This window comes from Rattus norvegicus, chromosome 8, assembly GCF_036323735.1.
Source record: "Rattus norvegicus strain BN/NHsdMcwi chromosome 8, GRCr8, whole genome shotgun sequence".
Lineage (NCBI taxonomy): Eukaryota > Metazoa > Chordata > Mammalia > Rodentia > Muridae > Rattus > Rattus norvegicus.
The window spans coordinates 131,303,994-131,328,996 of NC_086026.1; the positions used below are offsets into that span (position 1 = coordinate 131,303,994).

The 25,003-nt window shown below is 42.9% G+C and overlaps 2 protein-coding genes across 15 annotated transcripts in view; one reads left to right on the forward strand and one right to left on the reverse strand.

Annotated features, from left to right (window-relative positions):
• The window catches only part of Tcaim (T cell activation inhibitor, mitochondrial), a 31,283-nt gene extending 11,719 nt beyond the window's left edge, over positions 1-19,564 (forward strand). For 12 of the 14 annotated variants that reach the window (XM_008766723.4, XM_063265855.1, XM_008766719.4 and 9 more), the window contains 7 exons: positions 3,038-3,290; positions 8,215-8,337; positions 10,743-10,840; positions 11,226-11,317; positions 15,323-15,555; positions 16,870-17,001; positions 18,036-19,564. In XM_008766723.4, coding sequence (XP_008764945.1) covers positions 3,038-3,290; positions 8,215-8,337; positions 10,743-10,840; positions 11,226-11,317; positions 15,323-15,555; positions 16,870-17,001; positions 18,036-18,276 — 1,172 coding nt within the window. In that variant the 3' untranslated portion in view covers positions 18,277-19,564. The remainder of the gene's footprint in view (positions 1-3,037; positions 3,291-8,214; positions 8,338-10,742; positions 10,841-11,225; positions 11,318-15,322; positions 15,556-16,869; positions 17,002-18,035) is intronic. The other 2 variants (NM_001110838.1, XM_039081821.2) reach the window with 2 other exon arrangements.
• A 1,884-nt stretch (positions 19,565-21,448) lies between these two features.
• Positions 21,449-23,985, reverse strand: C8h3orf86 (similar to human chromosome 3 open reading frame 86). The gene is made up of 3 exons (XM_039082775.2): positions 23,809-23,985; positions 22,787-22,841; positions 21,449-22,021 (listed from the first exon to the last, which is right to left on the reverse strand). Exons 2-3 carry the CDS (start codon positions 22,839-22,841, stop codon positions 21,594-21,596), a joined length of 483 nt encoding a protein of 160 aa, XP_038938703.1. The 5' UTR covers positions 23,809-23,985; the 3' UTR covers positions 21,449-21,593.
• Between the last annotated feature and the right edge of the window lie 1,018 nt (positions 23,986-25,003).

A 25,003-nucleotide genomic window follows, 5' to 3' on the forward strand; every position in this document is an offset into this window, starting at 1 on the left:
TTCTTCTGGCCTTCAAGGGAAAAAGTTTAACTATTTCTTTTCTCTTGCCAATAGTCCTCAAGACGATCCTATTAAGAAAAACGTCTTACACGTTCTGTATTGTGTATGTTTGTCGAACAGAGTATATCTGCAAAAAGGAGTTAAGCTCTGGCTCTTACTAAGAATTCACATCTCAGGAGGGTTGAGAAGATAGTTCAAGAGTAAACAAGAATACGAGAATAAAGACCTGATCTCGTTGGAGAGATGACTCAGCGGTTAAGAGCACTGACTGCTCTTCCAGAGGTCCTGAGTTCAAATCCTAACAACCACATGGTGGCTCACAACCATCTGTAGTGGGATCTGATGCCCTCTTCTGGTGTGTCTGAAGACAGCTTGGGTATACTCAAATACATAAAATAAATAAATTAATTCTTTAAAAAAAAAAAAAAAGACCTGATCTCAGATACCAGCACCTACATAAACCAGCCAACTGTGACAGCCTGCCATGCAATCCCAACACTGGCAGGGAGGGGGTTGTAACAGGAGGATCCCTGGAACCCAGGAGTGAACCAATTTCACCTAAGGGGTTACCCAGATCCCTCAAAACAAGTCGGTCTGTGTCGAGCAATACCAAGGTTGGCATTGACCTTCACAAACATGACCATACAGACGTGAAGGTACACACACCAACACCAACCAGAAGGAGAGGCAGGCGAGCAAAGCACATTTCACTCTCACATAGAATACTGGAAATTACTTTCTAGCCCATCACTACTGGAAGTGATAAATATGTCGAGTTGTTAAAGTGACTAGCATGTAGCTGCTGAAAAAAATAGGTTCATTTCTATGTGTAGATGTGGAAGGTGTTGATCCTACCGAATGAGAGAAAAACCACCAATCCAAGTGTTGTTTTCTGTCAGACAGGGCTATCTTCCTAAAACAGGGTTTGAGAAAATAGTATTGAATATCCGAGACAGGGTGGGAGGTGGGAGACAGTGGGGCTGTGACTTTCCAAGGGCTAGGGGATTTGTAGTCATGTAGGACATTGGCTGAACATGTCAAAATTATTTGGCAGAACATCTTACCAGGTTGAAGGTCAGGGTATAGTCAGTGTATGGGGTGTGGAACAAACTAAATTCTAGAAAATATATCAAGACATAGTCAAACCTAAGTTTTATAGAAAACAAGAATGAACTTCTTTAGACCTTGTAACAAGAAGCCAGGCTGGTCCACCAAGTTAGGTGCCAAAGGTTCAAAACAACAGATCCATAGTGGTACCATCATTACTAACAGGAACAATTTAAGACGAGTGAGTGTGTATCTATAAATATACGTATGTGTAGACATGATAGCATCAGCATGTATGTGGTGTCTGCAAATATACATGTGTAGAAACATGACAGCAGTAGCGTGTGTGTGGTAATACAGTTCAGAGAAGAATACAGGAAAGGTTCAGACCCGCACTATCTAAGAGAGCTTGTACCAGGGAAGCAAGTGTTCCACAGATGAACCCTCAAGGATGGCTAGCACTAGTCATGTGACTCTGAGTACGTGAAAGGTTGCTCATGTGACCAAGGAATAGATTTTAAGTTTTATTTAAATGTTTCTATGGTGACTGTGATGGTGGGTTTGAGAGGTTGCTATTGTTTTGAGAAAAAAAAATCTTACCCCAAACTGGCCTCAAACTCACCTTGTAGCCAAGAATAACCTTGATGTCCTATTTATCTGCCTCCCGCTCCCACAAGAGCTGGGGTTACATGCCTGTACCACCATGCCCAGCTTAGTTTTAATTGTTTAATTAATTTAATTGTAAATATCCACATTGTGTGGTTAGCTACATGATTAACACATGTTGTTGGAAGACTGTACCAAGAGTTAACAGTGGTTATTTCTAGTAAAGGTATGAGATTATATGCCTGTTAACAGACTTTTACTCATGTGTATGTGAAACGTTACAGTGAGAGTGTGCTAATAAAGTTTTGTAGCCCAAAATGATAGCATAGTTTAATCCCATCACTCAGAAGGCAGAAGCCAGCAGTGTCTGTGAGTTTGCGGCCAGGGTTACATAGTGAGAACTTGTCTAAATTTTAACTAATAGTAATAATAATACTTAACAGAATTTAATTTTCTGTCAGGGCTGTGAATCAAACCTAGGACCTCATGCGTTCTAGGCAAGAAGCCTGCCACTGCACTACATTGGGTGCTCCCTTGTGTAATTTCCAAGCTTCTTTTAAATTTTGAGGGTTGATCCTGGAGAGATGGTTCAGTAGTTAAGAACACTAACTGTTCTTCCAGAGGACCTGGGTTCAATTCCAAGAACCCATATGGTAATTCACAACCATCTGCAACTCTAGTTCCAAGGGGATCTTACAGCCCCTTCTAGCCTCTTTGGGCACCAGGCATACATGTGGTACACATGCATACACACACACACACACACACACACACACACACACACACACACACATCATTTAAAACATTTTTTAAAAGATTTAATTTTATGTATATAATAGCTGTTTTCAGACACACCAGAAGAGGGCATCAGATCTCATTACAGATGGTTGTGAGCCACCATGTGGTTGCTGGGAATTGAACTCAGGACATTTAGAAGAACAGCCAGTGCTCTTAACTGCTGAGCCATCTCTGTGAGCACCAACACCATGCAGAGCCTGAGCCTCCCCTAGCCTGCCCTAGCAATGCAGGTATCCCCAGTACCCTGCTCCCTGCTAGAGTCTTTACGATGGATATGGTAACACTCTCTTCTCTTTAGTGACAAGATTCACCACAGGTAGAACTGAAAATCATCTCCATGCCCTTGGATGGAGTGGCACCTACTTCCTGGTGCAAACCAAAAGGAAATCCATGGAAATGAAAATTCTGCTGTAGAGTTTAGAAGAGGAAGTTTTTTCGTTTGCTGACGATTTCCCAATGGGGAGAGTTTAGTGGATAATGAAATGCTTTTAAAGATTCTAATTTTATAATTGTTTCATGAAAAGTGATTCTAAGCTAAAACAAGTAATCATCTGTATTAATTGTCTGGGGGAATTATATTCTCTAGGATTCCGAGCAGTCAGATTTACTTTGCACAGCAGCGATCTGCTAAGCACAGTATTATATATTCTCAACTCCTGCAGTTTGCCTGTTGAACACGTCCAAAGCTTGAACACTAATGTGCATTCCCAGCCTCTCAAGGAAGCTACAGGGATGCCTGACAGACCCATCAAATGGCATAGGTCCTATTATTCCTTTACTGGGTTCAAGGACCCTGACGAAGACCTTGAACATGTCTCAAGAGTGGAAACAACCCTCACGTAAGTAAAAGGTTTTATTTAAATAGCCTCATATAGTTGCTGTTTAAATGATGTTCTGTTTTGCAGGAAAAGAAATTTTAGTAAAATATTTGAGGAAATATATTTCAAGTTTCTTAGAAACTTCCACTTTTTGTTATTGTTTAATACCAGATACATGCATAAGATTTAAGCTTTTAAAATCAGTTTTTTACACATTGAACATTTGCAGTCTATGTGTAGAGTTCAGAGGTAATTAAGTTTAATAATCCATACTTACAGAAAAACACAGCAGGGGTAATGGCACATGGCTATCATATCAAACTTTGGGAAGTAGGTAGGAAATAGTTACGAGCATGGACAGATCAAGGCAGGCCAGTCTGAGATACACAGTGAATCCCTATCTCAAAAATAAACAGACAGACAGATACCTTAATAAAATATCATCTTGAATAGATAATTGAAGAGAATATTTTTAAATTATAAAAGTTAGATATGAGTAGGGTGTGTAGTGCTTTCTTTTACTCTCGGCATTTGGGAGACAGAGGCAGGAGGATCTCTTTTACTTTGAGAGCAGCTTGGTTTGAGGCCATAGTTGAGTTCCCAGGGCAGCCAGAGCTATATAGTGAAACCCTGTCTCAAAAAGCAACAGCAACAGAAAATAGATATGGAATATTTGGCATACTTTTTTAGTAAACTGCCATTAGTGTTTTGATAACTTTAAGTATAGAAAACTGTTTGTAAAGCACTATGCCCTATGTGAGCCCATTTTTATAGAATGTATTTATAAAGTAAAAGGAGAGATGGTTTATCAAAATATTAGCATTATATATTTCAACATATCATTTTGGTAATTTTGCATAATCCTATATTTTTTGTTTTATTTGTTTGTTTTCTGAGGCAGGCTAACAGCCTGTGTAGCCCTGGCTGGCCTAGAATTCCCTATGTAGACCAGCCTGGCTTTGAACTCACAGAAGTCTGCCTGTCTCTTACCTTCTGGGATTCAAGGCCCAACCAACCATGCCCAGCCAAGCCTTACACTTTGTTTTTCTTCTTCTTTTTCATTTTTTAAGAGTAGACTCCTTAAAGCCAGTCCCATTCTGTTATCAGCAATTTTATCCAAAGAAGCCAGTGACTGGCCGTGACTTAGAAAATTATCCTTTGCTGTCCACTGTCACTGAACCTTCCATGTATTACCTGCTCTGATGCAGGAGGCCATGTCATCTAGCCACACTCCCCCAAGGTGAAGAGGAAGTTAGCAGAAAGGGGGAGAAGTGTGCAGCTGTGGCACGGGTGTGTGTGGGCAGAGTCTAGCTGTGGTACCTGTGTATATTCATGACCAATAGATACATCACCTCTTACATATATCCCATTGCCTGGGTTTCCTTCTGCAAATATGCTAGAGGGAGATGGAGATTTGGGTGATGATTTGTTGATGGGGCAGACGTGAGGGCAGATGTGAGGGGTGGTCATGAGGGTGGGAATTGTCACTCAGGTGCTAGCTGAGCAGTCCAGAGGAAAGTGGACAGAGATGGAAGAAGAAAGAAGAGGGCGAGGCAGTGGAGGGGGAGGGAGAGGGGGGGAAGAAGAGGAGGTGAAGGGGGAAGAGGAGGTGGAGGAGGTGGAGGAGGAGGGGGAAGAAGATGTTGGACCTTGCTCAGGCTAAGGGGTTTAAGGGTAAAGTATTAAAGAGTTCTCAGACAAGCATTATGTCTGTGGCTCTGTGGAGTGTTTTGTAGAAGACAGTTCTGGTCTCAGCTGAGTGTTATTTAAAGATTGTCCCAATGACCCAGAACTAACTAGCTATCTGGCAAATAATGAAAACACACTGAAACCAGAAAAAAGGTAATTCATCTGTATTCTTCAGGATTTCATGTATTAGATGGTTTTTCATAATTCTTCGTTTAAATATTCAATAAGATCCTATCATTAATATGATAGACTTTATTATATGATAGACTTTATTACATTGTCCTAGATCGTGAGTTCTCAAGAATAGGGCATTTGTCTGTCAGCACTAAGTGCTAACCTGCGTCCGGTGTTCACAGAACCTACCCTATACTGAATTTAAAACTCTGAAATAAATATGAAGGTGGGAGGTGTAGCTCAGTGCAAGAGTTCATCAGCACGCAGGGGAAACACACGCATTGCTTCAGAATTTGCTGTTTTCCACACTATGAGCTATGAGCCACACTGCTGTGAATTCCCAGTGTCCTCAAGAGTCTGCTTTGCTTTCTGTTCAGACTCTGGTGGCTTGCTCTGTACTCTTAAGGAGGAGAACAGCTTTGTAAACTACTGTTTCAGGAAATAAAGTCGGGGAAAATGTATCACTGTCAATCAGTCCAGTTGTCTGTAGCTATTTGTCATGACACGGTGGTGAATTTGTCACTAGTTCAATAGAATCTTTCTTAGCTTCATAGATGAAATTGATAATGACCTAGCATTAGGATAGATGCTTAACAGCACACAAAGTCCTTTAGATGATTTGTCGTCGGTATCTCCAGACTTACATGAACCCATTAGAAGGCCTTATGGAGTTGGAGTTTAGCGTTAAGCAAGTATAATTTTATGGCAGAAAGTGCAAGCCAAACATGAGAGAGGGCAGTCCTGTAAGAGGAAGAGTTCTAAAAGTGAAACTGCAGTGCAAACTGAGCCTCAGAGCCAACAGTTGATCTTCGATCCCTGTACTTCTGTTTTGTTTTGGTTTTGACACAGGGTTTCACTAGATATCTGTGACTAGGTTAGAACTCACTGTGTAGTTCAGGCCAGCCTCAAACTCACAGATATCTGCCTGCTTCTGCATCTGCTGGAATTAAAGGAGTGCATCACTATGCTCAACTTTGGAACCCAGAATTCTTTAAAAGGAGTATGGGCAGGATTAATCGATATGCCAAGTAGTGAATCAAAAAGTAATGAGCACATTTCCCTGGCAGCGAGGACCCACTTCCCTGTTCTGCCATGCAGAACCCTTTATGATCTTCCCTCTTTCCTTTTATCACATCTCAGGACTCCCCTCCATCTGCAGAACCATCTGATCTCTACACTCTGGTTCATCTGTAGGTGAATTTGTGCAATCAGCACACCCTCCCTTCTTACCCACACACCCCAGGTTCAGGCCCACATTACCCGTTCGTTGTACAGAGCCTTCCAACCAAGTTAAAGTATGAGTCCTCTCTTTCTTTTTGTGACCCTGTTCTCCTTTTAGTAAGTCTTCTTTTACAGTGAAAACTTTATCATCCCTATATTACCAGCACACCACCATACTGGATATCTAGGATAAATATATGTTTGATAAATTTATAATGAGTTCATTGTTCTGCAGGTTTTAAACTTGATACATCTTAAGGCTTTAGCTCAGATCTAGAAGGACTGATGGAAGCACCTCGCTCTGTCAGGCTCATTTCAGCTCGCTCTCCCACACTTCTTCAGGTGTTCCCTGTGAGGAGTTGTGTGCATGTTCTGCTCACTCTTTAAAGTAACTGTCTCTTTCAGCTCCTGGAGCTTTCTCTTGCACAGGCATCCCTAGGGCCATCCACACTGAAAGACTCTACCCAAGTATCTTCTTTCTCTATACTTTGAACAGCTGAAGACTGCAGCCAATAGCAAGCGTGCCTGTGTCTGGCTGTTCTTAGCACAGCAGGTGACTTCATCAAGAAAGGGCTTTAGGTGCCTTCAGTACATCTTCCGACAGCTACTCCTCTCTAGTCCTTAAAACATTCTTTAACATTTATTTTTCCTTATAAAGAAAACATTGTAAGAAGTGACAATAGGAGAACATCTGTTCTGCTGAGCCTATTTTATCATGCGTTTGATGAAGATGAGTCAAGACTTCAGCTGGGCACTGAGCTAGGGAAAAAGAAATGGACGCCAGGGTGGTAGAAAGCTTGCCTGGGTGTGCTCAGGAACTCCTTGGCTAAAGAACTAGAAGGCTGGGCAAAGAAGGAGGAGTTGTCTCTGAGAGCATAGGGTACTGCACCCCAATAGTAAAGGAGGCAGAATGGGATTCTGCCAGGTTAGAATCCACAAGTAGTCTTGAAACTCCTTTTTCAGGATACATTCCCTCTCTCTTACAGCTGTGCACGCCCCCATGTTTGCTCACGTGCTGCGTGGCTCACAGTTGCACCCTCACCTGTTGAGTGACTCTGCAGAGTAAAGAGCTAATGCAGCCAGCAAGGTGGCTTACACTGGTTACTGTTGACAGCAGTAAACAAGGTGGCTTACACTGGTTACTGTTGACAGCAGTAAAGAGACTTAAAGGCTTACAAGAATCGTATGTATGTATTTACGTCTTTATTTATTTATATTTATGTACACTGTAGCTGTCTTCAGACACACCAGAAAAGGGCATCAGATCCCTTTACAGAGGTTGCTGGGAATTGAACTCAGGACCTCTGGAAGAACAACCAGTGCTCTTAACCACTGAGCCATCTTTCCAGCCCAAGAATCTTCATTCTTCATAACTGTTTCATCTCTAAAACCTAGTGATAGATTTGGTCTGATTAAAATTTAATATTTTGCAATACTTAAAGAAGTTGCCATAACTGTAGCATGATTCAGCAAGGGTAGGCAATCTCTAAAAGTAGGATTGTTAGAAGTAAAGGTTTGAGCTAGGCAGTAGTGGTGCAGCCTTTAATTAGCACGTCAGAGGAAGAGTTAGGCAGATCTCTGAGTTTGAGGATAGCCTGGTCTACAGAACAAATTCCAGAACTGCCAGACTCTGTTGGATAGAGAAACCCTGTGTCAAAAAAAAGAAAAATATCAGATTTACAGCTCAGCCTAACAGAGGACTAGTTTAAGGTGTGTGTTTGAACTGTTGGTTGATTTTATTTTGTTTGCAGTCCTGGGGATGGAGCTAAGACCTCACTTGTTCTAGTCATGTGCTCTGCCACTGGCCTCCATCCACAGCCACATGTGGAAAGATAAAGTGTTTCTTCTGTTTTGGGTCTAGGTCCTGGTTAGGTAGCAATGGCAAAGGTGCTGTTAAAAAGCTGAAGAACAGTCTGCCACTTAGGAAGGAGCTGGATCGTCTCAAGAACGAGCTATCTGAGCTTCTACAACTGTCAGACATCAGGTAATAAAGAAAATGCCCTAGTTGTCTTAGGCACTGTCCTATTCCTGTGATGAGACACCATGACCTAGGCAGTTTGCAAAAGAAAGCACCTAATTGGGAGCTTGTTGACAGTGTCAGAGGGTGAGTCCATGACCATCATGGTCAGGAGACAGGTATGGCGTTAGAACAACAGCTAAGAGCTTAGGTGTTGAGACAACAACCATGAGATGGAGAAATCCTGGGCTATTTAAACCCCAAAGCCTATCCCCAGTGGCACACTTCCTCCAACAAGGCCACACCTCCTAATCCTTCTCAAATAGTTCCTCCAACTAGTGAACAGCCAGTGTCATTCAGACCTCCACACTTGAACACACATTTAAATATGCAGGAATGAATTAGCTCAGTTAATAAAGTATACAGTGGGCCCTGGGTCTCATCCCCAGCACCATAAAAACCAGGCACACACTTGTAGTCACATGATTACGGAGGGAGAGGCAGAATGATCACAAGATGGGCATCTTTGCCCAAATGACAAGTTCCAGACTAGCCTGAGAATAATGAGGCCTTGTCTCAGAAAATACTTTTTTAATTAAAAAAAAAAGGAATAAAAGTACAGGAATTACATAGTGTTAATACTTTCCAGGAGTTAAGTATTTAATTTCTCTCTGATAATCCAATATTTTTCAGTTGTCATTTTGTGAATACAATCAAATATCTATAGGAACACTCTGATGAATTTTTGTTTAAAACACAGAAGTAAGATTTAAGTTCTGATATTTTGGTCATAGTTGAATTTTTTATGACATTTATTTGTGTGTGTGTGTGCGTGTGTGTGTATACATATGCCACAGCATATGTATGGAAAATAGGGGCTGTCCTTCAGGAATGAGTTTCCCTCTTCCACCATCGGCATATGTGTGTGTCCCTTTAATGTGGAGGACTGGACCTAGATGTTCAAAGTGTTCCAAGTCTGCACTCTAGCATCGTGCTCTACTCCAAACCCCATGCTCTTATTTTTTTTTATTTAAGATTTATTTATTATATATAAGCACACTGTAGCTGTCTTCAGACACACCAGAAGAGGGCAGCAGATCCCATTACAGATGGTTGTGAGCCACCATGTGGTTGCTGTGATTTGAACTCAGGACCTCTGGAAGAGCAGTCAGAGCTCTTAACCGCTGAGCCATCTCTTCAGCCCCCATGCTCTTATTTTAAAATAGGAACAACATACTTGTTTAAGTCTTTGCAGTACATTGACCATGGCAGAAATGCTTTTACTCCCGTGTCTTCGTCACTGTTCTTTTGCTGAGAAGAGACACCATGACCAAAACAACTCTTATGAAGGAAGCATCTAGTTGGGGGCTTGCATACAGCCCTAGGGGTTTAGTTCATTGTTGTGACAAGGGTAGGAAGCATGGCGGCAGGAAGACTGAGAACAGTGGATGGCAGTTCCACATCACGATTGGTAGGCAAAGAGATACTGAGCCTTCCAAAACCTCAGAGCCCACACTCAGTGCCCCACTTCCTCCAACAAGGCCACACTAATTCTTTTGAATAGTGCCAGTCCCTGGTGCATTCAAATCTGTGAGTCTGTGTGGGTCATTCTTATAACTATCATAACACCTGATAGTTCTTTTTTCTTTCTTTATTTCTTACTCTTTTTTGGTTGCTTCATTTAAAAGTCCACTATCTCTTGGGGTTTGCAAGATGACTCAGTGGTTGAAGGCACCTGTCATCAAGCCTGATGACCTGAATTCCAGCCCCTAGATCTCACATAATGGGGGAAGGAGAGACTTGGTTCCACAAAGTTGTCCTCTGGCCTCCATAAACATAGACATGTACACACATGTACACATTATGCACCTATATACAGACATCATGCACTCATAGTAATAAGTTTATGTTTACAAATCATCTAATACCAAGTATAGTATGTGGTAGCATGCATCTGTAATACCCAGGATCCCCACCTCAGAGTCAAGTAGCTTGGGTTACAAATATAGTGAGGTCCTGAGGGTTTAAGGGAGGTGCAGGTGGAGCTGGAGAGATGGTTCAGTGAGTAAAAACGTTGACTATGCAAGCTCAGCAATTTGAGTTTAGTCTTTAGATCCTACTGTGGAAGGGAGAACCAATTCCTGGCAGTGTCCTCTGACCTTGTGGGCATGCAGTGGCATAAGCCCTACCACCACCACCACCACCATCACTACCACCACCACCACCACCACACACAGCCATAAGAATAATAGGATTTTTTTTTAAATTTAGGAGAGATAGTGACCATCTTAGAACCGTGGGATCAGTGAAAACACGATGCATGTCTGCTTCAGGAAGCAGCCATTGACCTTGTCAAGAAGCAGGCAGTTGGGATGAAAGCCTGTTCATCCTCCAAGGTGCTGCTGTTAATGTCATTGTGTCTGTTGGCTTAGGTGGCAGAGAGGCTGGGGAGTCGCCCATCGCTGCAGCCAGCTACATAGTCTTAGCCGCCTAGCACAGCAGAATCTGGAGCCGCTTCAGAATGCAAAAGGTAACTGTTGTCCTCTCTCTCTCACAGCAGCATGTGCAGCAGTATGCCCCTACAAAAGTGTAGTGGCATCTGACTTCATCAGAGTTAAGCTCTTAAAAGGGGAGCACACGCCTTTAATCCCAGCATTCAGGAGGAAGAGAGAGGCAGGAAGATCTCTGAGTTCATGGACAGTCAGGGCTACACAGAAAAACCCTGTCTTGAAAAAAAATTTTTTTAATGTTTAAATCTATTCCGTTAAATGAGCAGAAATATAGTACAAGCCTCTAGAATCTAAATCAGTACTGATTTAGTCCTGCATGTGCACACTAAGTTTAAATAAGTCTTTGCACGGTGTTTTAAGGACAAATCCTCTAGGCCATAACCAAAGGTTTGTGTTTGTCACCAGGGTGCACCATTGTATTCACAGACCGCTCTGGTATGAGTGCACTGGGCCACGTGATGCTGGGGACCATGGATGTCCACCATCACTGGACACGGGTAAGAAAGAGCCAAAAGCAAGCTGCCTCTCTGACTCGCCTCTGTGTACTTTCATGCCATACAACACTATTACGTCAGCAGACGGCAGCATCTGAAAGCATAGCTCCAGTTTTCCAGTCCGGTAATCTCACATGACTAGTGCTTGAAGGTGAAGATAGCTCGTTCTTACATGTGTGTATGTTGTATATATGTCTGCATTTGTGCACACAGAAGTCAGAGGGCAGGCTGAAGTAGTTGTTCTCTTTTCCTGACCTGGGCTCCCGGGAATGGGTTCAGATCCTCAAACCTGAGCGCATGCTTTTACTCACAGATCGCCTCACAGGCCCGTGGGATAGTTTTAAAATCTTAAATAGAGCTGATGTGAACAGTTTTTTAACATTGTAAGTTTTATTTTTAGATTTATTTTATATGTAAGTGCATGTGTGTATGTCTGTGTACCATAAATGCGCCTAGTGCATGAGGAGGTCAGAATAAGGTGTTGGATGGATCCTCTGAAGCTGGAGCTATGGACAATGTGAACCACGATGTGGGTGCTTGGCATCGGACTCCAGCTCCTCTACAAGAACAAGTGTCATCTCTACAGTCCCTGATGTGAACATTTTTGTTTAGTTTGTTTTTCTTTTTTTGTTTTTTTTTGGGGGGGGGGGTTGTTTATAAAGAGTGTCATTATGTAGCCTTGGCTGGACTAGAACTATGTAAAGTAAACGCATCTGAAACCTGTGACAATCCTCCTACCTTAGCCTCCAATGTCCTGGAATTACAGACGTGAGCCACTTATGCCTGCTTTATACAAATACAAATGGGAAATACAGTTTTCGTCTCGTGGGTAGATTCCTGGGGTAGTATTGTTGGACCATATACCATTTGATCATATCAAAGAGAGTCATGTTTTCAATTTTGATGAAAATTTTTAATTATGACACCCTAGTAGGTGTATGATGTTTCACCTGAAGTTTAATTTGCATTAAGTGATAACTTTTGGTGATGGTGTTTTTATGGGATTTTTTTGTTTGTTTTTGTTTTGCAAGACAGGGTTTCTCTGCGTAGTCCTGACTGTCTTGGAACTCACTCTGTAGAGCAGGCTGACCTTGAATATACAGATATGCCTGTCTCTGCCTCCTGGGTGCTAGGAGAAAAAGGCGTGTGCCGCCGCTGGCAAACATCTTCATGTTTTTATTTTCCATCTCATCTCTGTGATTTTTGGTGATTTATTCAATAAAATACGTGGTAAAGAGACAGGAGAGATGGCTTAGTGGTTAAGAACACTGGGTGCTCTTCCAGAGAACCCAAGTTTGATTCTCAGCACCCACATCTCAGTTCACAACCATCTGTAACTCCAGACATCCGAGGGTAGTAGGTACTAATATGTTGTAGAGATACACATGCAAACAAAACACCCATAAACATAAGATATAGATAAATAAAATACATCTTCAACCAGGCTTAGTGGCACATGCCTTGAATTCCAGCACTCTGGAGGCAGAGGCAGCCAGATCTCTTGAGTTCGAGGCCAGCCTGATCTAAGAGCAAGTTCTAGGACAACCAGGGCTACATAGACAAACCCTGTCTTGAAAAACCAAATGATAATAATAATTGTTGTTCTTGGTATTTCAAACCACATATTAAATAGGTATTTTGTATCTAAAATGTATAAGAACTCTTAATACTCAGAGTTTAAAAAAAATAGAAAATGTGCTAAAGACATGTCACAGAAGAGAGTGTGCAGATGACAGACATGCAGAGCAGGGTATGGGACAGAGCCAGAGTGCTCACTCACAGCCTGTGAGGGGCTGGGTTCCAACCCTGGTGCAGGATATTCAGTCACCTATGAACCCTGAGATTGTGTTATTTACTAAAAAAAGAAAAAAGAAAAAAAAAAAAAGCTGTTTCTATTTGTGATGTAGTTCAGTCTTAGCATACCCCATTCATCCCTCTGCCCGGAAAACAAACTTGCCCCTAGTACTCACCTTTAATCCCAAACTATGGAGGTAAAGTTTGAAAGTGATGAATCAGAGAAAGATTTGACAAAATAGGATATGCCCACCTCTCATGAGAACAGAGAGGAAAAGGAAGCTGCTTAAGGGATAATACAGGGAGAGGAGAGGAGAGGAGTGGAGGGGAGGGGAGGGGAGGGGGAGAGGGAAGGGGAGGAGAGGAAGGTAGTTTTTCAGGGAGTTTTGCAGAGACAGATTGAAGAGAAAACAAGCTAGACACAGATAAAAACAGAAAGGACCAGAGAATAAGAAACAGCCAGAAGATTAGAACAGATTGTTAAGAGGCCAAGCACAGCAATTCAGGAGAAGCTGAGAGAAGCCAAATTGAATCATTCTGCTCAGAGAGGATTTGAGCCAGAATAGCTAAGTTGAACTAGCCAGGTAAGAGTTTAGAAAGAGCTAGAAAGGTGAGCGTATTCTCAGAGGCCTAGATTAGATTGTACAGAGGTGAGAAGTCTCTAGGTCTCTGCCTAAGTTAGAGACTGGGGCAGTAAGCCTCTGAGACAGCAATTACTACAGGCAAATAAAAGTTAGTGTTACACAACGCCATGCTGATGAGAGCTGCTGATTGGAAACGGCAGCACACAGTGATAAGGATGCAGAGGACTGGCTATCCTGCACTGCCAATGCGAATCCATGGACGGGTCCTCTGCAAGGAGCACAGCATCAAAGAACATAAAGAACGTGCTTGGCCTGTGACCCAAAAGTTCACTGCTGGGCATTTATGCTGGGAATGAAAACTGTCATGCAGAAATTGACACATAAACACTCATAGCATCCAAGAACAGAGGACGTCCTCATATACTTGACCGAGTATAAGTCCTGCTCAGAAGTGAGGAAAGACCCTGTTAGTGCAGAGGCCTGGGCCGGGGGTGGGAAGTCAGTGTCCGGGGTGTGTTCTATACACAGGAAGGATGAATAGTGCTGTGGATGCCCAGACATGGGACCAGCAAAGGTCCCTGGCCACTGACAGGCCATGTGGCGGGTGCTGTGGTGGATCTGCACATGTGAAAAGACAGTATAAACAAAGCACACAAGTTGACAGAGTGCTTATAGCCTCACTAGTGTGTCTGAACTCACATGCAGAGACACGCACCAGCTTCCTCTTACAGAAACGCAGTGCACGCTGTATGACTCCACAGTTCTCCAAGACCTGGGATGTGCTTACCACATGTGCATAAGTAACCCAAGGTGAGGAGAGTCGAGGCAGCAAGTGGGATTGTTTTTACAAAACAGCCAGTAGTTGATGGATTGTTACAGAACTCGGTACTTACCTCCATGACAGACTGCCTGGTGCCTTCTAGTCTCTTACCCAGATACAGATCCCAGTTTTCAGTAGACAGCCTACATCCTTGTGGTCCTCCCTCCCCTCAGCCTCTCCCTTTCCACTCACCAACAGACATGACCAACCAGTCACACTCGGCATCTTGTTGGTTTTGACCTCCCCTCCCACCCCCAAATCATCCTACTTCTATGTCTCTAAACCCTGGTCTACTTTGGTGAATCTTGGCAGCCACCGTGTGAGCCAGGCTTTGCCTGGGATCTGAGGGAGGCTTAGGAAATGGAATCTACACGTGCACATCTAAGCCTGGGCCTGTCAGTGCCGAGGGCTGATTTACTCAGGGTTTCTCTTTCTCTGCAGCCTCTTCTAGTTCCCGTCTAAGACCCCTAGACTAATAGTTTATTTCGAATACTAGTATTTCCAGGATTATATTGTCTTTTTTTACTGTATTTTACTTGAACATTCCATCTGCAAAAATAATTTTTAAAACTTTCTCATTTAGTTAGGCAGTGGTAGCACACCCCTTTAATCCCAGCACTCAGAAGGTAGAGGCAGGAGGACCTCCAAACTTGAGGCCAGCCTGGTCTACCAAACTAGTTCCAGAACTGACAGGGCTACACAGTGAAATTCTGTCTCGAAAAAAAAGAAAATAAAAATTTTAAAAATTCTCATTAACTGGACCCCTAAACTTAAGACTAAATACATCTCTCTTTTTGTTTACTACTATAGCTTTTTGAAAGCTTGCCAAACTATTTTGACCTTCAGAGGAGAATGTCAGCCTTAGAAGACCAAATAAGCCATCTCCTAGGGGGAATCCAGGTGGTTTATATCGAAGAGCTGCAGCCTGCACTCACGCTGGACGAGTATTACTCGCTCCTTGACACCTTCTACAACCAGCTGCAGCGGAGCAGGGCACCTCCCCGCCCTCAGAGTCTGAGTGGTTTGCAGATGATCCTCAGCAGGTGAGCATGGAACTGCACGGGTGTACATTGAGGCCTTGTCTTGTCTCACTGTGTGGTTCTTGTAAAGTAATCGAATAAAATAAAGGAGTGGGTAAGAGTAGATAATCCTTTTGTAGAGGATTCAAGTTCAGATCCCCCGTGCTAAAATCAGGCAGCTTACAACCACCTGCAGTGCCAGCTCCAGGGGAGCCACTGCCTTTCACCCCCTCAAGCACTGCACTCACATACAGAGACTGAAAGATATACATGCAAGTACTGTATATCATGTATAACAATATACTCTTGTATTTATAAATTAGATAATATATAAATTATATATTATATATGTATGTGTTGTGCTATATTCTATATAATTTTACATACATATACTATATTATATAATCATTTCTTATTTATTTATAATTATATAATCATATATTAGTTATTTATATAAAATATATCTTTATAATAACATCTGTAATATAAATATGATTATATGTATAATATTATTTAAATATAATCATATATAATTATATATTGCTTATTTATATAATTATATAAAACTATATAATATTACATATTTTTATATTAATATATAATTTTATTAGTGTGGCTTTATATAAGATTATGCATATTATATAACATATGTGTTATGTTATATGGCTTTATTTAATGGAGGCCAGGCATGTAGTGCACAACTTTAGTCCCAGTACTTAAGAGTCAGAAGCAGGCCAGCCTGAGCTAAACAATGTAACCCTATCTCAAAAACACAGCAAAAGAATGTCACTGCTTGTGAAAAGAATTGTGTTCACAGCCCTGTTCTGCATAGCAAAAACCAAACTAACAGACTGGAGAGTGGATCTCTAGAACATTCTTTGAACATATGGCCGCTGACCAGTGAAGTCGATCATGTAGAAGCATGAGATGCTAGGTAAATAGCTAGCATGCATGCGCTCATGTGCTCTTTACCCGAACTTAGCTGTGTGCTACATAAATGCAATCTCAGGTCCTCCCTGGCACATAGATCTCCTCATCATCAGTGTCACTATCAATTTAAGGTGGACTTTGTTTCTGCTTTCTTTCTTTTCTGTTTTGTTTTTCTGAGACACGATTTCTCTGTAGAATCCTGACTGTCCTGCAGCTAGCTTTGTAGACAGGCTGGCCTTAAACTCAGAGATCCACCTGCTCTGCCCCCAGGTGCTGGAGTTAAAGGTGTGCACCACCACACCCAGCTTAAGGTGGACTGTGATGATTACTTGTCAGTCACTTGCAATTAAAAAAGAAGCGTTGTCTTTGGAGGTGGTGATATTTCCCTTAATACATGCTCCATCTCAGTGACAGGTATGCACCAAGCTTGCATGAACTTGGGCATTTTAATATCCCAGCCCTCTCGGATCCAGCAAGCCTGCAGTCATTTATGAGAACCAAAGCCCAGCAGGCAAGAGAAAATATGAGAAGAAGAGAGAAGTAAGTACAATCTGCCTCCAGAGGCTCAAGTCCCCTCTGGTGCAGAAGGTCTGACCTTGAAGCAGATACTACAGAGCATTACTTGCATTACAGCTGTTTTATTCACATGTTGGTGTCCTGTCTGTTGCTATCAGTGGGGACCAAAGAGGGCAACTGAACCACCCAAAGCTGCAGTTACAGGCAGCACCATGTGGGTGCTGGGATTTGAACTTGCATCTCTGGAAGAGCTACAAGTGCTTGTAAGGGCTGAGCCATCTCTCTAGTCCTGTTATATTTAAATTCTAAAGTGTCGATGGTTGTAGTTCGTAAGTAGTCCTGTCTCCATGTTGTTTGTACTTTGAACTGCTTGACAGCCAGTGGTTTCCTTCTTACAGATGTTAGGCTGTAGAGCTGTGTCCAGTGTAGAGGAGAAAGGGTCCTCTCCATGACAGAATGGACAGACAGGTGGGCTGCAGGTTCAGACAGATGAGCAAGGGATGAGCAGCTTAGGTCAGGCACAGCCCATCCTCAGCATCCCAGGAAGGACTTCTACTCCTAGTCACTAGGAGTGGCTAAGGGGCATATATAAAGGTTTTTTAAACTATGTATTATCGGTCTAGAAAGATGGCTCAGTGGTTAAGAGCACCGACTGCTCTTCCAGAGGACTCACATTTGATTTCTAATACCCAAATGGTGGCTCACAACCTTCTGTATCTCTAGTTCCAGGATTCCACCACTTTCTTCTGGTGTCTGAGGGCACCAAGCACACAGGTGGTCCACAGGCATGTATGTAGATAAAACACCCAAAACATTAAAAATATTCAATCTTCGAAAATTAGGAATAAGATGCATATTGTTTTTACCTCCCTGGTGCTAAAAAGATTTATTAAATACTTGTCGAGTTAAAATATTTAAAGAGTGAAAATAAATCAGCCAGGGTAAGTCTTGACATGTCACTTGACTGTCTTGTATGGACAGTGCACCATCACCCCATATTGAAGAGTATGTTCGTATTCTATTTAGTAATGACTTACGGTGCCTTTTTTATTTAATAGGTTAAAAGTTATTGAAAATGAATTGATACAGGCTTCAACAAGGAAATTTTCTCTGGAGAAGTTATATAAAGAACCCAGCATTTCTAGTAGACAGATGGTAGATTGCTGTAAGAGACTTCTAGAACAGTCGCTGCCTTATCTGCATGGGATGCACCTGTGTGTTTCACATTTCTATTCTGTTATGCAAGATGGAGACCTGTGCATCCCATGGAACTGGAAGAAAGGAGAAGCCATGAAGTAACACAGATCTGTTTTATTTTCTGAAGAAATGAAAAACTGTTGAATTTATTTAAATTCAGTTTGATATAACGTTAGTATTTACATGTTAGAACAAAGTGTCTAACTGCTGCTATAAAAAAGTGGGTTTTCTTTTTAGTGATCTTATGCTAAGAAACTTGCTTTTAAAAGGTTTTATCCGTATGATGCTGATGGCAAAAGATACTAGAAGAAAACTGTTTCAAAGATCCGCAATAGAAGGTTCTGTAGGAGTCATATATTTTTATATAGTGAATGTGAGTGTATGTAAATTGTGTAGCTCTTTAGGACTGGAACTCAGTTTTTACATGCAACACAGTTTAATGTGCACCTTCATAGTTACACCTTGTAGGCACACACACTTTGTAGCCTATAATCAACAGTTATTCAAAGCAGATGACTGACAAATAGCAAAAATTAAATAACCAAATTAAAAATTAAACCAAATTTTGCTTAAAAGAAAGATTTTTAAATATATATTATTAACATTGTCTGAAACTAGTTTACTAAAACATCAGTGGCTGAGAATTTAAATATGTGATTTTTCTACCAATTAAAATATCAGTGGAGCATATTCTTGGTAGGCACAGGCATCCTCGAGATGAGTAAGATATAATATTCTAACGTAGCCTGAAGCTCCTTAAAAAGCTTTCTTCATTTCTTCAGCTCTGGCCCAGACAGCCTTGTGCTACAGCTCATTCTCAGGCAAAGCATGGCCTCCCCTGGTCTCAGCTGTCTCCTGCCCAGTGAGAGGTCTGCTGTCTGTTCAGAGCAGACCCACAGTGCATTATAACAAAGGAGATGCTAAAGTCAGTTTTTCATGTTTGTGGTTTTTCTGAAACATCATTCATTTAAACAATTCAAATATATGTTCAAAATAAGAAGTGGTTTATAAAAGGATTGTGTGTGCCATGTGGCTTTTGACCCGTGCTATTATAAATGTTGCCATAAATACTCTCTATAAGAAACAGTCCTTAAGTAGATTTGGTGGCACACATCTTTAATCCCAGCACTTGGGAAGCAGAGACAGGTGGATCTCTGTGAGTTTAAGACCAACCTGGTCTATAAAGTGAGTTCCAGGACAGCCAGGGTTGTTAAACATAGAGAAACTCTGGGGCGATGGGGAGGGGTCTCGTCAAACATGAAATTTATTAGAAAATTGGTCGGATTAAGCTATGTCTAGTATCAACTAATATGGAATCTTGTATAATCTGTGTTACATTGGATTTGTCTCAGAACTAATTGTTTCATAATAAACTATGCCTTGGCCACCATGCGGCTGCTTTCCATGTTCTCTAGCCATTGAGTTTCATGACTGTAGTGGTAGGAAGTTACTAGACAGGATCCTGTGAACTTCATTGCAGAGGTACATCCTCTTACCACCACAGAAGGCACAGGTGAAGCCTCTGGTACAAAATGGTCTCCAAAGGAGCCCGAGCTCAACTCACATCTGAGCTGTTCCCCATCCCCTCCAAAGAGAGCTGGGGGCTACATCCTTAACTCCAGCATGGGCTGCCACAGCCCCTCTTCCTTCCTTTGCACCTTTAAGGCTTCTATCCCTTACGCCGCCTCTGAGCTGATGAGAGAGGAAGGCTTTCAGAAGTGGGCTCATGAGATAAAGTGCCAGGGCCACTTGACTCCTGGAACCTAAAGACTGAGCACATACCAGCAGAGGGCCGTCTAGGCCCTGTGGTGGTGGGCGGGCTTACTCTGCCCACGGACCTAGAAGCACACAGGGGAGGGAAGACAGCCTGTTCTTTTTGGTCAGTGTGCAGTCACTTGATGACATCAAAGGCAGACCTGCTCCAGTCCCAAGCCCAGAGTGTTACGGTATTGTTTGTCTTGAGACTGGCCTTTTATGTAAAGCATTGTGGGTCACTAGGAGCTCCAAACGGTTACAGGCCAATAGTTGGCCTTTTGACTCTACATAAACTACCTATTTCCTTTGGAGGAGTGTTTTCTGTCTGTGTTGAAACCTAGTAAAACACAGCTGCATCCAATCAAGAACCAGTGTAACGGGTCCATTACCCCCACCCCCAAAGCCTACAGACCAATATACTAGATCTGAGCATGCTTTCTGTGTCCTTGTTACCTAGCCTAAAGCTCTTCTTAGCTGAATACTATTGCACCTGCCTATCCACCTCCTCAAGAGTCAGAAGAAAAAGAATGGGAGAGATTTGACCCTCCCCAGAAGTTTTCCTGATTTTCTACAGGTTGTATTTGCAGCCAACAGAAGCCATCCTGGGAGTGGGTACAGGTGCTATGGTATCGGCAGGTTGCTGGGCCAATAAGTTGACTGGGATCCTTTTGCTCTGGTAGGAGAAGTTCTTCAGTGCTGATCATTGGCAGCCTCTGTAACCGTCTGCTTCTAGCAGCAAGGGATGACAGCTGAAGTCCGCAAGCAGCAGGTACTAAGAACCGAGCCAGATTCCAGCCTTCACAACACTTGCTTATCCAGAGTCTTCATCACAAGAGGTTCAGGAAAAGCTTGGTCAGGCTGGAGAGATGGCTCGGTGGTTAAAGCATTGGCTGCTCTTCTAGAGAACCAGGGTTCAGTTCCCAGCACCTACATGGCTACTTATAACTGCCTGTAACTCCAGTTCAAGAGGATGTGTTCTTGCCTTTGTGAGCACCAGGCACAGATTTGGTGCATAGATGATAGATAGATAGATAGATAGATAGATAGATAGATAGATAGATAGATATAATAGAGATGGATGGATGGATGGATGGATGGATGGATGGATGGATGGATGGATGGATGGATTATAGACAAAACATGCATACACATTAAATTAAAACAGTAAGAAGTGGGAATCCCAGCTCTGGGAGGCAGAGGCAGGTGGCCTGGTTTACACAGTGAGAATAGCGAAAGACTGAGGTGACAACCTTTCAAGGAACTCTGACATGAGTGCCTGTCCTAGGCTGGAGCCGGAAGACACTAGGGACACTAAGCACAGTCCTGAAGCATGTGGAGTGCTAACCTGAAAAACAAGTTTCAGCCCCTTGGCTGTGCTCTATGTCCAGTGAGTGGATCCCTGGCCTGTTCTCATTCCACCCAAGGCCTGCTTCTGTCCCACAGATGATTTGACTCCAACACCAAAACTGCTGAGTTCACCCTCAAAGTGTCAAGACAGCTGAGGAGGTAAAGGAAGATGTAGAAGGCAATCAGAAAAGTTTGTATTGGGTCTGAAAGCGTTTTGCCGATTCCTGTAAACTTGTTCTTCTGGGGGTGCGGCTGATGGGACCTTCAGAGGGCACTGCAAGTGTAGATGGGCGACCGCTCCCTTGGCACTCCCTAGCTCAAAAGGAAAACCGGTTGTTTCCTGTCAGCACGTTCCTTAGCTTGCAGGACAGGGCCCAGGGCGGAGAGGGGCTAGCTGGAAACACCCGGGCCAGTGGAGGGGACACTCCCAGGTGGTCCTGCGTCGGCAGAGCGCTCCCTGGTGGGGACAGGACACGGGGCATGCCCAGGTCGGGTAGAAGCAAGCTTCCTGTCCCGGGGCCTCTGCCCACAGCCTCGGGGTTCACTGGGGAAGCGGGTCTGTGAGCAGCCACCGAGCAGGGTATGTTCCCTCGCGGAGACCTCGACCTTGCCGGACGCTTCTCTCCAGAGGCTGCAGGTGTAGTCCCCTCCCCTGGAGGAAAGGTGGTTTCTCCAGTGATCTCGTTTACCCAGACAAAAGAATCTAGGAACTTCTTCTCCTGTTCAAGCTGACTCCTAGACATATCTAAAACGGAGAAAACGGGATCAGGCGGCACAGGTGAAAGCTGCCCTTAACTTTTGGATAATCTTTTCCGATTTTTCTTTTTTTCGAGACAGGGTCTCTCTGTGCATCCCTGGCTGTCCTGGAGCTCATTGTGTAGAGCAGACTAGCCTCCAACTCTCAAATCTGCCTGCCTCTTCCTTCCAAGTGCTGGAATTAAAGGTATGTACCACCGTACCCAGATTCATTTTCTTGATATAGAAGGGTTCTGGAATAGCAACATTCCTCCATGACCTCTACTTGGAGGTTCCTGCCTCGCTCGACTTCCTACACTGACTTCCCTTAGTGATGGATGTAACCTGAAAGTTGTAAGCTGCAATAAATTCTTTCCTCCACAAGTTGCTTTTGGTTATTGTTTTTTATCACAGCAGTAGAAACCTAAATAAGATGTTTGGATGTACTGAACACACACAGGTGTTTCTTATTACTCCGAGTTCTACGGCATTTGCATTACATTGTGCTTTAGAGATGGTTTTAAGAATTCGAGAAGATGACAGTGTACTGGATGTAAATACCAACTCATTTCTAGGAATCCAAGGTCAAGGTGCCAGGCTAATTTATTTTGGCTTCTATTAAACTACCTGCTTGTGCAAAACCTCCCCCTGAAGCTGCCAAGCAAGATTACAGGGCGTAGTTTTGCCTTTAAAGGCCCCTTGCTCTAAACACCTGGGCTACATTTGGGTCCCAAATACCTGAGTATAGTCCCAGCCAACTGGCATCAAGACTTACAGTTGGCTATAAAGCATGTCTGAGTGGTCTTCTCTGGTGGGCTCCCCATCACCATCTAAACAAGAGAAGGGTTTAACCCAAGTTACTAACTTGAGCATGGAAGGAGCTAAGTGGAAACCATGAGAAGGAAACTAGTTAAAAGCTGACTCTTCCATTTCTGCCTTCACTATTTATTTTTTAAAATGAGTCGAATCATTTACTTAATCTGCTAAGAGGGCCTCCATTCTTCCTTTTGCCTCATTTCCATGATCTTGATATTTGTACTTCTTAAGTAAAATGAAATTTATGTTTCTATTGTTCAAACTCTTTTTCAAATCAAGAGACCACAAAGACAACCTGAGAACTAGGTCAATGTGACTTAAAAAGCAGAGCTTTTTGAAACGGGCAAACCACAATGACTTCAAGAACTTTTGACAGTGTGTTTGTGCTAAATGCTAATCACCAAAGTTCCACTTCTGTATTAGGCTTTGCTTGCTTACAGAGATCATGAAAGACCTATAAAAGATTCCCTCTGCTGCAGCCGAGGGCCACTTCCTTCTCCTCCCACTCCCATGATGAGCAAGTCGGCCTGGCTGTAGTAGAAATTTTTGCCTTACAATATTGCTGTCTCTGGGACTCCAACACTCCAACAGAAAAAGCTATCAATAAAAGTGAGGGAGAGCCAGACATGGTGGCATTGTTGTGTCTCGGAGCTTTTAAGAGGTGGCAGGAGGATCAAGACCTACAACAACAATAAATAAGTCAGCAATTGTTCTAGCAGCAGTAGGAAGCTCATGCGAATTCTGCCTGGAGCAGGTGCAAGGACTGTAAGTCTAGGACACTTTCCAGAGAGCTTGGCAACAACTTTGCTTTCTTTAGAATGGACACAGCAGCTATTGCCTTGAGTAACTCTACTTAATCTATCACCCAGGCCAACCAGCAGGATTTTGACTCTGCATTCTCTGAGCCTCTGTGTGCACAGGCAAAGGAGCCTCCTTCCTGTCATACACTCCACTCCACCCTCTCAGGCCCACGAGGCTGACCTGCAGGAATATTGGAAGGTTGTTGGGTGGTGAGTCTGTACAGATAGCTTCACAGAGTAGGAATAGTGTTAGAAGCTGGGTGTTCCTAGCAACCTGGTCTTTGTTATGTAAAGCATTCCATCCTGGCCATGCCTGATTCCTCCTGGGGACCACACACCACTTCTCTGGGCCTCTCTGTTATTGTGCCAGATGTTGCCAACCTGGAGGTGAGCCTGGCATTGTCTGTTTCCCACAGCTTCTGCTTTATGGCGGTCCACCACATGGCTTCTCTTCCAGAACATAAATGTGTAACCAAGCAGGAATATGGCAGGTTAGTATACATTCTACACAGACCCACTTGCCACTCACCTCACACCTCTTCATGTGCTTGTTTTCATCAGAACAAGACCCCACCTATGAGAACAAGTTGCCTTGTTCACATCTGCCTAGACTCTACCAGAGCCTAGATGCACCTCAAATCCTCAGCAAGCTGCTTCTGGCCTGGGGTGGCCCAAACTTTTCAAGCCTCATGTCTGTCAGGTGACAAGTGGTGCTCCTCGATAAAGAACATGACTACTCCTAGATATGGTAGAGGAGAAAGTTTATTGTAGATAAAGGGCAGCATAAGCAGAGGCAGACATCTTGGAGAGAGTGTGGTGTAGCCTCTGCCGATCCTCCTCAGTGAATGAGAGAAAACAAGACAATTTCAGAGAAATCTTTTGTGTCAATATAAACACATTAGTAATAATCTCAGAGTTCCCCAAATGCATCAGTGTCACATAAGGAAAGAACAAAACAAAGCAAAGCGCTGTCCCTTGGAGAAGTTTCACTAGGAGTGGGAATTCTCTACTTCTCCCTGTGTCTTCTCCTGTCTGTACTCTGTTGTAAGGTCTGCATGAATGCTGTCTTGTGAATCTGTCCGTCCCTCATGTATGTTTCTAAAGGCTTTGCTCTTTCTTTTATTGGGGAGCACAGACAATATCACATGGGGGAAAGTGAGAGATATTTTACAGTTTTATACAGAATTAAACTTTACTGACTTCTCCTGACCCAGAAACACTAAGCAAACATTCACTTAACAATAGCTGTATGCTGTTTCTAGCATTTATGGCAGGTAGTTATGATATAAGGTTGCTTTTAACCTATTAGTATTCAGTACCATAGCACACATATAAACATATATATGCATTAATCATTGGGTCAGAGGAAGAATACA

Coding starts and splice junctions, on each gene's coding strand:
- C8h3orf86 (XM_039082775.2), bottom strand. CDS start 22,841: ATGGTGATGGGGAGCCCACCAGAGAAGACCACTCAGACATGCTTTATA. Junction 22,022..22,786: donor GACATGCTTTATAGCCAACT/GTAAGTCTTGAT, acceptor TCTCCGTTTTAG/ATATGTCTAGGAGTCAGCTT.